Raw genomic sequence first — 13,971 nt, forward strand, 5'->3', positions numbered from 1 at the left:
ATTTAGAATATTCCCTAAATTTAGTTGAAAAAGCAGAGGCAGGGTTTGAGAGGATTAACTCCATTTTTGAAAGAAGTTCTGCTGTGGGCAAAATGCTATCAGACAGCATCACATGCTACAGAGAAATCTTTCATTAAAGGAGGAGTCAATTAATGAGAAACTTCATTGTTGTCTTATTTTTAAAAGTTACCTCAGCCACCCCAACTTTCAGCAATTACCACCATGATCAGTCAGCAACCATCAATATCCAGATAAGACCCTCCACCAGCAAAAAGATTATGACTTACTCAAGGCTCGTATGACTGTTGCATTTTTTAGCAATAAGGTATTTTAAAATTAAAGTACGTACATTTTTAGACATAATGCTATTGTATACTTAATAGACTACAGTATAGTGTAGACATAACTTTTATATGCACTGGGAAATGAAAGAATGTGTATGACTTGCTTTATTGCATTGGTTTGGAATAGAACCCAAAATATCCCTGACATTGGCCTCTATACATATACATATACATATACATATACATATACATATACATATACATATACATATACACGTATATGTATGCCTGTATACACACACACACACACACACACACAACATGCACACACATCAATCATCTGGATAGCAATTGAGTCCTGTATGGAGGAGTCAGAGACACGTGGGTTAAAATCTCAGCTCTTAAATTTACTACTTGTGTGACTCTGAGCTAGGTACATAACCTCAATTGAAAGTAGACATCTCAGGGTTGTGGTAAGAGTTAAACAGAGTTTATTATAGTTATTTTTGCATAGTAAGTACTCAACTAGTGTCAGCATCACTCCCAGATTTGAGTTAAGAAGTTTAATTATTAGCACACGTGATTCTCTGCAAAGTTGTAGCCCCTCTGGAAGGAATTCCTAAGCCCTTTAATCTTTGCCTGTTGTCTTGTTTTTATGGTATGCTTTCAGTATGAATAAGGTACCACATATAAAACACTGGACAGGCTGGGCACGGTGGCTTATGCCTGTAATCCCAGCACTTTGGGAGGCTGAGGCAGGCGGATCATGAGGTCAGGAGATCGAGACCATCCTGGCTAACATGGTGAAACCCCATCTCTACTAAAAATAGAAAAAATTAGCTGGGCATGGTGGCGGGCACCTGTAGTCCCAGCTAGCTGGGAGGCTGAGGCAGGAGAATCACTTGAACCTGGGTGGCAGAGGTTGCAGTGAGCCGATATCGCGCCACTGCACTCCAGCCTGGGTTACAGAGCAAAACTCTGTCCCAAAACAAAGCAAACAAACAAAACCAAAACCAAACCAAACCAAACAAAACAACCACTGGACACAGTGAAGGGCACATAGTAGGTGTTCTAGAAATGTTGGCTTCCCCATTTGGAGATCTCCCTCTAGCACTGCTCTGGGCAGAGATGATCCTAACCTATCAGCGGAACTCTCCTGTCTTTGGGGCAGGACTGTCCCTGGGGAGAGGACAGTGACACTGCGCTGCCACAGCTCCACGACCACCCATGCTTACATTTCTCATTTTATGTTCTTTAATACATGACTTTTAAATTTTTATTTTAAAAGATCACATCTTTTTGATACTCTTTTCCTCTGATCACACCACCTGAACTCTTCTTCTCGGATAGCCCTAGCTTCATACTCCTGGAAGAGAGGGTTGTGTACACACCTTGCACAGATTCAGAATCACAATGCCTGAGTTCTTGTAATTCTTCTTCTTGGCTTTGTACTTGGGATTGATGCATTCCCACTGCACCTGAAAGAAGGGTCATAGCATGAGAATCTGTTCAGGAAAAAGCTGAGTCTTTCAATAAGGCCAAGCTCCTAGGTGCTGCTGAGGACAAACTGAACTGGAGGGCTGACAAATAGTCTCTAGGTGGTAACTCTTGCATCTAGAGGAGCAATAGGGGGAGTGGTTGAGAGTGAGACTCACTGTCAGACTTCTAGGTTTGAACCCCACCAACTCCGCTTCCCTGCTTATGTGACTTTTGGCAAGTTACTTGATTGCTCTATGTCTTGAATGTCTTCTCTGCAAAATGGAGCTTATAATTATACTCTATCTCATAGGATTATTGTGAAGACTGATTAATCCTTGTAATAAATTTAGAACAGGGCCTGGCACATGTCAATGCTTACTATTAATATGGTCAAATAAAGCAGTACAGGGAAGAAGAAATCTGCAGGAACACAGTTGAGTGATGACCAAGTACTAAGGCTTACTGCCTGAGAATTGACTCAAAAGGTTAGGAATAGTGAATGCTGGCTAGAGAAATTTACTAGGGACAATAATAAATTTACACAGAACTTCATGGAGAACTAAAATAATGGATTGGCTTATGTCCCAAAAGTGACACAGTAGATCTCCAAAGGGGCCTTTTTGAAGGATAAGATCAGAGCGACAGGAGTGGCTGGGAATTAAGGAGTCAGCTGGTAACTAAGGGGAATAGGTCTCCAGCCTACAGAAGATTTAATGGGACAAAACCAATTGTGAATCAAATATCCAAGAGTTGTTGAATGTTCCTGCCCACCAACCTATGAAAGCTGAATCTCCGGATTTCTACTCAAGAGACAAAATTTTACTACCTGAGAATTAGAAGTGTCTGAAAATGAAGTAGTTTCTGAGGCAGGTGCAAATGGATAGGCTGATATAGCAGTGACCTCCGATAATCTATTCCTCTCAGTGTCCATGCATTTGTGTAGCTCCCTCCCACAATGATGAGGCATTTAGTCACATGACTCATTTTGGCCAATGGGACATTAGCAAATGTGATATAAGCAGAGGCTTGAAAAGCGCCTGTGTATTGGGGCTGGCTCCTCTCTTGCTTCTGGGAAGTTTTCAGGGCCATATTGAAAAGCCTACAATGGTCTCCAGGAGGATAAAAGTATACCTGGAGAAATATCCTGGCCATCCTGGCTGCTGAGGCACAAATGCATGAGTGAGTTCTGTTGGTACCACGTGGAGCACTATGTGAAGCAGAGAAGAATTCAGCCAATACTGCCAACCCAGCGAATGTTGAGTACATAGTGATTGTTGTTTTCAGCCAGGAAGTTTTGGGCTAATTTTTTCACTCAGCAACAGATAACTGATACTGTAGTTTCTCATCACTGGAAGGTGCCAGCAGGACTGGGCAACTACATAAGATTTGGAAGAGGGAGATCTTATACCAGTGAAGAGTCCTCTATGACTCCTTCAAAATATGGAATTCTTGGGTGAAAGAAAGAAAGAAGAAAACATTCAAAGCAGAATCTAAAATCAGACCCCTAGCCTTGTTTTTGTCATTTAAAGGCCTAATCTCCTAATCTGTCCATAATGAATGTTGTCTTTCTTTCCTCCCTCAGATTTTCTTCTCATTTACTCTCCAAGTGGGTAGAACTTGATAAACAAGAATTATAGTCCATCTCAAAGTAGATTTAGTATTTCTGGACAAAAGAGCCCAAGTTCCTCCCAAACCTATCAAAACTGATATTGTCTTTTGCCCCAAAGCTTCCTCTAATATTTCAGTAAAACAGGTGGTTTAGGGATTTACCAAACAGTTGGAAAGAAAAGACACTAAAATTAGCTGTGCCATTTTTTGTCATTCTCAATGATTTCTATTAATCTCAATTTCTTCTATCAAGCAGGATATATTGAGTTAAAGATTTTGAATTCTGTTAAAAATTATAGTGATCATCCATGAAAAATCTACTCACTTCCTTCTCAGGCTAAGATGAGCAAGTATGGGTTGGCTTAGTCAGGAGAGGGCTCCGAGGAAGTTGAATCAAACCCATAGATACTTGGGGTCCTTGTACTTGTGAGGTGGGTAGGGATTCCTGATGGACCAGATCTAAATAGTTTGCATCTGTCTTGGGATGAAGTTGGCATATAACTATGGGCTATGCACTTTACTTTCCCAATCCCATTTAACTCTTCCCACAGCCCACTTTGACAGATGGAAGATGAGGCTCAGAGAAGAGAAAGAACTTTCCCAGGTCATACAGGTAGTAACTGGTAGACCTGGGATTCACACCCACATCAGTTTCATTCCAAAGCCTGCACTATTAACCACAATGCCTTCTTCTAGAAGGTCTTGGAGTAGCTCTCCTATTCTTGCAAGTATCCCCTTTGGCCACCCCAAACTAAGGATACTTATAAATGTTATTCAATAATTAATCAAGGTTAATTAAGAATTTACCCTGTACCTATAGAATCATAACTCCCACAGGAAAAGGAAAGTTGAAAGATGCTCTCTCCTCTTTTTTTCTCTGATGCTACATACTGAGATTCCTCAGGGTTCGAGCCTCCTGTACCTTCTCTTCAGTCCCCTCTCCCTAGGTGTACTCATCCATTCTCTTGATTTTAAATGTCCTCTCTTAGTTGATGGCTCCTAAAATATATTTACGGGTAAACCTCTCCTCTGAGTACCAGTTTTTGAAACCAAATTTTGAAAACTTGCTCATAAACTGGACCTCCCTACCACAATTCTTCCTTACCTCAGGAAATGGCACAATTTAATAATCTATCCTTGAGTCAACCATTTCCTCCTTCCCTTACTCCCTATATCCAAGCCTTCAACAAACCTTGTAGCTCGTATCTCCAAAATATGTCTTAAGTCTCTCCAATTTATCTATCTCTATGACTATTTCCTTAACCCAAGTCATTATCACTTCTTATCTATAGTGGTAGCCTCCTAACAGATCTCCCTTGTCTCTCTTTAATTATCTACACAGTAGCAAAAGTAATATTTTGAAAAATTAAAACCAATCATGTCATTCTCTAGCTAGAACACTTTGCAGCACCGTCCAGTAGAATTTTCTCAATAATTGGAATATTCTGAATCTGCACTATCAAATATAGTAGCCATCAGCCACATGAGACTATTGAGTATTTGAAATGTGGCTAGCATGACTGAGGAACTTAACTTGTTATTTAATTTTATTTTAATTAATTTAAATTTAAATAGCCACATGTAGCTAGTGGCTAATGTATAGGAAAGCACAGCTTGCACATGCTCTTATCACTTTTAGAAGAATCTGCTTTTCCTGGCCTCTGCCTCTATATCTGACCACATCCTATGAATGGTTCTTTCACTCTCTGCTTCAGATACGCTGGTCTTTTTCCAGGTCCTCAATCACACCAAGCTCATCCCTGCCTCTGTACTTTGCACTACTATTCCTTTTACTTCAAATGCTTTTCTCTCACTCATTACATATTGGCTTCTTTTTAATCCTTAAGGGACCTCAACTTAAATGTCAGATTATCTTTTCTAGATGCACACTTTTATAATGAAACTGGTTTAGTTTTGTAATAGCATTTGTCACAAATTGTAGTTGCATTTTAACTTTTTAAATTTGTGTTTACATTCTATCCTGACTCCCACCAATCTGTAAGCTTCAGAAGGGCAGAGACCATGTCAGCATTGTTAGTCACAGTGCATTTAGAGCCAGTCACAGTGCATTTAGAGCCTGTCACAGTGCTTGGAATTTACTAGGTGCTACTCGATAAATATTGTAGAAACAATAAATAACAGAATATTTCCCACCGTATAACTACAACAAAACAGTGGCTGGGTAGTTAAACTAAAGTTTTTCTGGTATCTCAGTGATTCAGAAAAGCACATTAGCATATGGTCCATTTCCTCAGTGGAACTTAAATGATTTCTCTCTGTTTGAAAGCATTAGGTTTTGGTATATTTCATTTATGATATGTGTTACATTCTTACTTTTAATATTTAATTAATAAGATGAAATATTTCCCATATTTACTGCTTGGACTATTTCTATTCATAGAAGTGGATAAGGCAAAACTTTATAAAACTCTTTAGAACTCTAGCAGGTGGTATGAATGCTATCATTGATTTAGCAGCTAAATAGGACTAGTTCTGCATATTCAATAGAGCAATATTCTCTAGCTATATTCCTTGTTATCTTGGGAATGACTTTGCTTATAATTTAGTGTTGGTTTTAACTGTGGCTCTGAAACTCTGCATCCTGGCTTGTGGGTGATGGTCTCTGGGTGTTTGACAAGTTTCTTGTAATGCTGAGTACCTAACAGAGCATTTACAGCAGGTTTTGCAGGAACTAAGTGGAAAGCTGTCATTGTTTCCATTGAGTTTCCAGACCAAAGGTATGTGTTCAACAAAAGGTCTCATTCAGATTAAGTTTCTGACTCTAAAAAAGTGTTAGTTCATTTCCATCCAGTCTGACTGTATCCTGACCTTACATATGAGAGAGCTGAAAAATGAGTTGAGGCATCTCTAATTAGCACTTCTGATCAGAACAGGCACAGAGTATTATCTCTAAAGAAAAAGACTTTCTCAAAAGCACTGAGCCCTCTGCTTTCACTCCTTTCTGCTCCATGAGGACAGTGAACTCCAGAGTAAGAACGGCAGGTGTCTTGGGTTGAGTTCCCCAAGAAGCAAATTTGAGGCAAGAATATAAGTGCAAGTAGGCCATCTGGGAGGTGATACCAGGAAGCATGAATAGAGGAGTGAGAAATTAGATAGAAAAGGCATCCCAGAAAGGGTGCATTATCAAGTCAGTTACCACTGTGGATAACTAGGGCCTGCTGGAGAACTCTGGGAAACTGTATAGAGCACACACCTCAGAGTTTTGCCAAATGAAGGGCAAGGGAGCTGGCGTATTTATATCCCAACTTCCATTAGTTATTTGTTGAGGGCTACCTCCTGTTACATCTACTTCCACACTTCTATCTTGCTTTTGGGCATGGATAAAACAGGCTCCAGCAGATAGAGAAATCCCCCAGGCAAAGAGGTATTTCAGCTGGAAATTGGGCAGGTGAACAATAAACAGGTAAAAGGAGAAGTTGCATGATTTGGGCCCAGATGACTTTCTATCTCTATCTGTCTGTCTGTCTGTCTGTCTGTCTGTCTGTCTGTCTGTCTGTCTGTCTAGATATTATATGATATGAAAATGTGTGTATCTGAGGGAAACACAGAAGGGGTTTGGGTTTCTGTGTGGGACAACATGTCTTAGTGGTATGTGGTAGTGCTTGTGTACAGGTCTTGGCATCAGATGTGTAAGAGTAAAATGATGGAACTAGAAGAAAACCTGGTACCTATATGAAAATTTGGAGGATTCAAATAATTTCTCCAAGGCATGAAAGTATTATTAATGTCACCAAATCATGGAAATATAGACCTAGAAGGAATACTACTGTTAATAGCAGATATTTTGGAAATGCTAGCTATGTGCTAGGTGCTCTGCTGTCACCTAGGATTGTCTCATTTAATCTTCACAAAATTCTATGAGGTAGGTACAATTATCACTCTTATATTTTTAGGTGAGCAAAATGAGGCATGGAGAGATTAAGTCACTTTTTCAGTGCTACACAGGTAAAGGAAGTTAGAAATACTCTCATCTAACCTTTCTGTTTTACTAATGGAGAAACTGTAAAGTTTGGGGTCAGTGTCTTGTCCAAAGACACACAATTGCTTTGGGTTGGGCTAGTTCTAGAATCTAGGTACTCACATCCTACCATGCACCTTTCTTATCACACTTAATCATATATTGATGTTTTGCCTCTCGCTGTTTCATTGGTAGCTGTGTTCTAAGGATGCATCATACAGACTGGAGGCAAAACCAAAAGTGGTTGACCATGTACCTGTTTCCCTTCCATTGCTCCTCTCATCTCCTTGAATGTCGAGGTGAATTCTCCAATGAAGTCATGCTTGCCATTGGAGTCCCAGTCCCATACTATGCACTGTAAGAGAAAACAATTATCTTTCTTAAAAAATTAAGAATGTAGCCACAGCAGGTGAAGGCAATGTTAACTTTAGGAGAAAGAGTAGATGAAAGATGTTTGGTCTGGAACCAAAGCCTGGGAGTCTAAGATTGGAGCATGTGGGATGTAATTCTGGTTTCTATAGCCCTTTACTTGGACTTTTTGCAATCTGCAAATGGCCCTGTGATGCAGCAGTGACTACAATGATTTGCCCATTTTTCAGATAAGGCCAGTAAGACCCAAGGGAGATAAGTGACTTGCCAAAGGGACCTTCTAGTGAATGAAAACCTGGGACTTGAAGGCAGGTGCCCTGCTTCCAATTCCAGTACTCTTTTAGGCATAGCAGGTAGCCTCCCTGGTTTACATTGGCCTTAGGTGCTTGAGTCCATGTATATAGCTTTCACAATGGCAGCTCCTGCTTCATGATTTGAATGGGGCCATATTAATCACATTTTTCTTTTTCTATTTTTTTTTCTGAAGGCAAAATAGCAATGACAGCAAAAATTATTAGGAAGGCAAAAAATCTTTAAACGCACCTATGTGAAAAATGGTTGGAAAATAGTGCACAGACAATACCAGATATTTACCACACTGGTAAATATTATGCACCCATCACACACAAGATGCAACCATTCACTTCTAACAAAAGGGCTAAATATTCAGCTCTTGAGTGATACTTTTTAGAGTGACTAGACTGAATCAGCAGCAATCCCTGTGCTTGGTCACACATCTAAGTGAAGAGGAGGTCTCCACGTATTCCCAGGGTGGAGGCTGGATTGGAGTCTTCAGCACTTTAGATATCATTTCTACATCTTAAGCCAAAGATTTGGCTTAGATGGAAGCTCAGACCTCAAATAAGATCAACGCAGCAAAGGGGACCTTTTTCTCAGAGGTTTTCCTTGGAATATTGGGGATCTAAGAGGCAGCTTAGTTCTTCTTCAGGGCGCAGATCCCACTGGCCGGTCTTGCCTGAAAAATCTGACTTGGTAATCTGTTCCCAGATCCTGCAGGATGCCTCATAGATCTATAATATGATCTGTCTAAAATGAAACATTGTTTCCCCCTAAATTTATTCCTACTCATTTATTTTCTGTCACAGTGAATTGCATCAACACTCATTCAGTTGCTACAAACAGAAAACTGGGCATCATTCCTGATATTCCTCTTTCCACTCACCCTCCCACATCAGGTCCTCTCCATTCTGTCTCCTAACTATGGCTTGACTCCAGCACTTCTGTCTATTCCTACTGCTCCTTCTCATCTGCATTACTACAACAGTCTCCCAGCTTGTCTCCTTGTCTCACTTGTACTCCTATCCCCCTTATAACCCACTAATTATGTTAATTCCCTGCTTAAAATCAAAATGTATATTGGCTAGCAGGTCTTCCAAGGTCTTTCATGATCTGACTCCCTCAGTACTCCCAAATTCGCCGTTTATGATCCATGCTTACTGTATTAGTCAGGGTTCTCCAGAGGGACAGAACTAACAGGATATATGTATATATGAAAGGATGTTTATTGGGGAGAATTGGCTCGCACAATTACAAGGCAAAGTCCCATCGTGTTAGGCCGTCTGCAAGCTGGGAAGCCAGTAGTGGCTCAGTTCAAGTCTGAAAGCCTCAAAACCCGGGAAACTGACAGTGCAGCCTTCAGTCTGTGGCTGAAGGTCTGAGAGCCCCCAGGAAGCCACTGACGCAAGTCCCAGAGTCCAAAGGCCAAAGAACCTGGATTCTGATGTCCAAGGGCAGAAAGAGTGGAAGGAAGCATCCGGCATGGGAAAAAGAAGGAAATCAGAAGACTCGGCAGGCAAGCAAGGTTATAACACCTTCTTCCACCCGCTTTGTTCTAGCCATGCTAGCAGCCGATTGGATAGTGCCCATCCATGTTGAGGGTGAGTCTTCCTCTCTCAGTCCACTGACTCAAATGGCAGTCTCCTCTGGCAATACCCTCAGAGACATACCCAGAAACAAGACTTTTCCAGCCGCCTAGGCATCCTTCAATCCAATCAGGTTGACCCCTAATATTAACCCTCACACTTACAGTCTTTGAAAATTTCTCTAAAATGGGGGTCGGTAGGAATGAAAAACATTTGCAATGACCTTTTTAAGACATCAAGAAAAACTAATTTCTCAGCTTCTGCTATCTCTTTAAATATGGAGGATTTGGCAGATAATTATTTTGCCTAAGAAATATTAAGAAGCCCTTTGGTTAGGAAGGAGAATTCATTAGAATAAATAAGAATGGAAGAGATTAAGACAAAAGGAGCTACATTTCTCTGCTGAAAAAGGTAATGGTCAAGTTGAATTTTCTCTTTGATAACAACTAGAGACACAGAGGTGGGACCAAGACATGAGAACTGAGAAGAAATTAGGGTGGGTTTCCTCAGAGGGCTGAAGATGGACCCAAGTTTGGGGTGGGAGGAGGGGAGAGACAGGCAAGGAATTTTGGAAACTATGATGTCTAATTTTCAAGGTGAGATTATTTATATACGTCACCCTTCCATTCCCCTCTCCCAATTTGTCCTTCTTCCATTAACCCCAAGACTCCAGCAAATCTGCTACCCATAACATCATTATGCTGATGGTGACTTGGAGAATAAAAGAGAGGGGCTGTGTCCATGTTGTGGGGACAAAGCAGACCAGAGAGCAGTGTGAGATGGCCCACTGCAATGACCAAGAACTGAATGGGGAGCAGGACTGTGGAGAGACAGCTTGACAGGTAAATCTAGGGGTGGAACTCTACGGAAATACTGTGGAGCAGTGGAGCTCCACGGAAATACCATGGCTGTTCTGCCAACCTGAGTCCCTAAGTGAGGGTAGTACAGAACTCTCAGATGACCTATGTGTGGGTAAGAAATAAACCTTTGTTGTTTTCAGCCACTGAGATTACTGCAGCATAACTTAGTCTAAGAACCATCCAAGTACTTAAAGTACTATCGTAGGAATAGGCATTACAATTTATTTTCTTCTGATTCCAAAAGTAGGAAAAACAGAATTTTAAGAGGTTACAAAGAAATAACAAAGGAAGTATTTTCTAATAAACTTGTACCAAACAAAAGAATCTGTTTGTTAAAAAGTGTTTTATTGCTGGAAATGTTCAAGCAGAAACTGCAGGACCACATGCAAAAAATGTAGTAAAGTCAAGCAGACAGTTATGGAAAATTTGGTGGGATGTTTTTAAACTTTCTTCTAATTCAGAGATGCTAAGATTAGTTCTAGTTGCAAAGGATACAAAATGAAGTCAATGAAAGGCTTAACTCATTCTGCTTGAAATGCTATGCAATGCAATGTAGCTTTGATAGGAGTGATGGGAACCCCTTTAATTCAAGGTAGGATGAAGTTCTACCTCATTTTTCAATGAACAGTGGAACAAGTAAATGATTCAGTAATTTGGAAAATCACTCAGGATGTGCACTGTGATCATCACATTGTAAAACACTGAATTGATCTGCTGTTACAATCAGATATTTTTCTCTCTTTGTGCCAGCCCCTCCTTATTGACCCTGGCATTCACACACTCCTTACCTGGAGAAAGGAGCAGAAGAAATCTTGCTGGGCTTAGACATAGAAAGAGGAAGAAGAGTGGTTCCTGGGACCTTGTATTTGAGGCTCATAACTTTGCCTGATAGTAAGTACAGCTCACTGAATGCCTGCATCTGACATCAGATACTTAGTCTTTTACCTTTGGAAGGATCAAATAAAAAGGCAAAGGAGGCAGAAGCAAATAGAAGAAAAGAAGTGGGAGCAACTTTTTTTTTAACACTCCCCTGAAATGGGAAAGAGCAGGAGTTCCCTTCTTTAGGGGACAGGGCACACATCCCATTCACCCCTTCATTGCCCTCCATTAGATTTTCCATCATGCTTTGGTGAATTACTGTTCCCCCTTAAGCTGCCAACCTCAAGTCTTTAAGATGTTTGCAATGTGCTCTCTGGCTGGGGCAGAAAGGGAGTGACCAGCAGGCCTCCCTGAGCTGGAGGATGAGTCAGGCTTGGCAGAACTCCATCAGGAGCCTCTCAGCAGCTGGCAGTGCTGCTTACAGAGGACTCTTTCTTCAATCAGCTAGCATTCCTCATCAGGGCAGTTGCAGAATTTTATTTTGACCTTTTTGAGAAGGGATCCCAAAGGAAGAAAGACACCGTGAAATAGACAAATAGAAACACTGTCTTTCCTTCTCTCCCTGGCATGAAGCTGGCTTATGACAGCTCTGATGCAGCTGACAGAGGAACGCATCTTGGTGAAAAGTAAACAGATCAACCACCCTGCAGAAAAATTGAGACAGAGGCAGAGTCCTTGGTGTGAATCAATAAGAAGGCCTTGACACATCTGTGAGAGCATAGCACCTCAAAACTATCACAAGCCAGAAAACCTTCTCAGGTTCTTACATCTCACAGAGCAGTTTAGGTATAATATCTTTAAAAATGCATAAGCTTGACAGATGGTCTAATTAACCCCCTCCTTTTACAGAAAAGAAAATTGATGACAGATAAGTGACTTCTGCCAGTTCACCCAGTACAGGGTGGACTAAAATCTGGTTTTCGTACCTCCTTGATTTCATCACTACCACACAAACACAAATTATAATAGTTAAAAAGTATATAGTGTGTACTATGTGCCAGACATATATGTATATGTGTATATATATGTGTATATATACATACACATATACGTATATATGTATGTATATACATACACACATATATGTATATGTATGTATATATACATACACACACATATATGTATATGTATGTATACATACATACATATACATACATATACATACATACACATATGTATATGTATATACATATACATATACATATATATGTATATACATATACATATATATGTATATACATATACATATATATGTATATACATATACATATATATGTATATACATATACATATATATGTGTATATACACACATATATGTGTATATACATATACATATATATGTGTATATACACACATATATATGTATATATATTTGTTACTGTTGTTGTTATGCCATGCTACCTCTTAATAGAAGCAGGAGCTTAGAATCAAGGTCTCATGAGTCTGCTCTGTGTAAAATCCCCATTCTTTGATTGAAACTGTAAACTACTAGAATCCTCTAAGGTTTAGTGAGCACACCAAACAATACAGAGGAAGAACCTGCTCACTGTTTCCACACAAAAGGATGCAAAGGCAAGTAGTCTGTGCATTGTCCCTGGGGTCCTCAGCTCTGTCTGTAGAGTGCATGGATAAGTGGGTCTGAGGGATCGGGTTACTCCCTCCTACTCTTGTTTTATGATTGCCTTGAACCCATTAAAAGAAATGTGCTATGCCAACTTATTGTACACTAGCTTTTTGTGATGGTCAGCTTCATGTGTCAACAAGGCTATCTGGCTAACAGTTCCAAGTTATTCAATCAAACAACAATCTATTTTATATATGTGGTTAAACATTTTATAATCAGTTTAAAGTAAAGAAGGTTTTGTGGTTCCATATGAATTTTAGGATTGCTTTTTCCATTTCTGTAAAAAATGCCTTTGAGATTTTAATGGAGATAACTTCAAATCTATAGATTACTTCTGTAGTATGGACATTTGAACATTAAGTCTTTCAATTCATGAACATGAAAGGTCTTTCCATTTATTTGTGTATTCTTTGATTTCTTTCATCAGTATTTTGTAGTTTTCAGTGTAGAAGCCTTTCAACTCTTTGGTTAAGTCTATCCCTAAGTATTTTACTGTTCTTGATGCTATTGTGAAAGGAAGTATTTTCTTAATTTCCTTTTCAGATGGTTCATTGTAAATATATAGAAAGGTTACTAATTCTTATATATTGATTTTTTATCCTGCAACTTTATTTTATCCTGAATTACTTTATTAGATCTAATAGTTTATTTTCGTGAAGCCGTTAGGGTTTTGTACATATAGGATTATATCATCTGTAAACAGAGATAACTTTACTTCTTCTTTCCGATTTGTTTGCCTTTTATTTTATCTTCCCTAATTGCTCTGGCTAGAATTTCCAGGACTATGGTTTTTTTGTTTGTTTGTTTGTTTTGTTTTTTGATGGAGTCCTGCTCTCTTGCCAGGCTGGAGTGCAGTGGCATGATCTCGGCTCACTGCAACCTCTGCCTCCTGGGTTCAAGCGATTCTCCTGCCTCAGCCTCCCAAGTAGCTGGGACTACAGGCGCACACCACCATGCCCAACTAATATTTTTTTTTTTTTAGTAGAGATGGGGTTTCACCATGTT

General features: G+C 39.8%; 2 protein-coding genes across 6 annotated transcripts in view; one reads left to right on the forward strand and one right to left on the reverse strand.

Moving 5' to 3' along the window:
* The window catches only part of LOC101152959 (bcl-2-like protein 12), a 465,085-nt gene that overhangs the window by 54,246 nt on the left and 396,868 nt on the right, over positions 1-13,971 (forward strand). The gene's annotated exons all lie outside the window — the stretch shown is intronic.
* CPNE4 (copine 4) overlaps positions 1-13,971 on the reverse strand; it is a 747,750-nt gene that overhangs the window by 47,144 nt on the left and 686,635 nt on the right. For all 5 annotated transcript variants that reach the window (XM_055383286.2, XM_004036316.5, XM_055383287.2 and 2 more), the window contains 2 exons: positions 7,607-7,705; positions 1,676-1,762 (listed from right to left, as the gene is read on the reverse strand). In XM_055383286.2, coding sequence (XP_055239261.2) covers positions 1,676-1,762; positions 7,607-7,705 — 186 coding nt within the window. The remainder of the gene's footprint in view (positions 1-1,675; positions 1,763-7,606; positions 7,706-13,971) is intronic.

This window comes from Gorilla gorilla, chromosome 2 (genome assembly GCF_029281585.2).
Source record: "Gorilla gorilla gorilla isolate KB3781 chromosome 2, NHGRI_mGorGor1-v2.1_pri, whole genome shotgun sequence".
Lineage (NCBI taxonomy): Eukaryota > Metazoa > Chordata > Mammalia > Primates > Hominidae > Gorilla > Gorilla gorilla.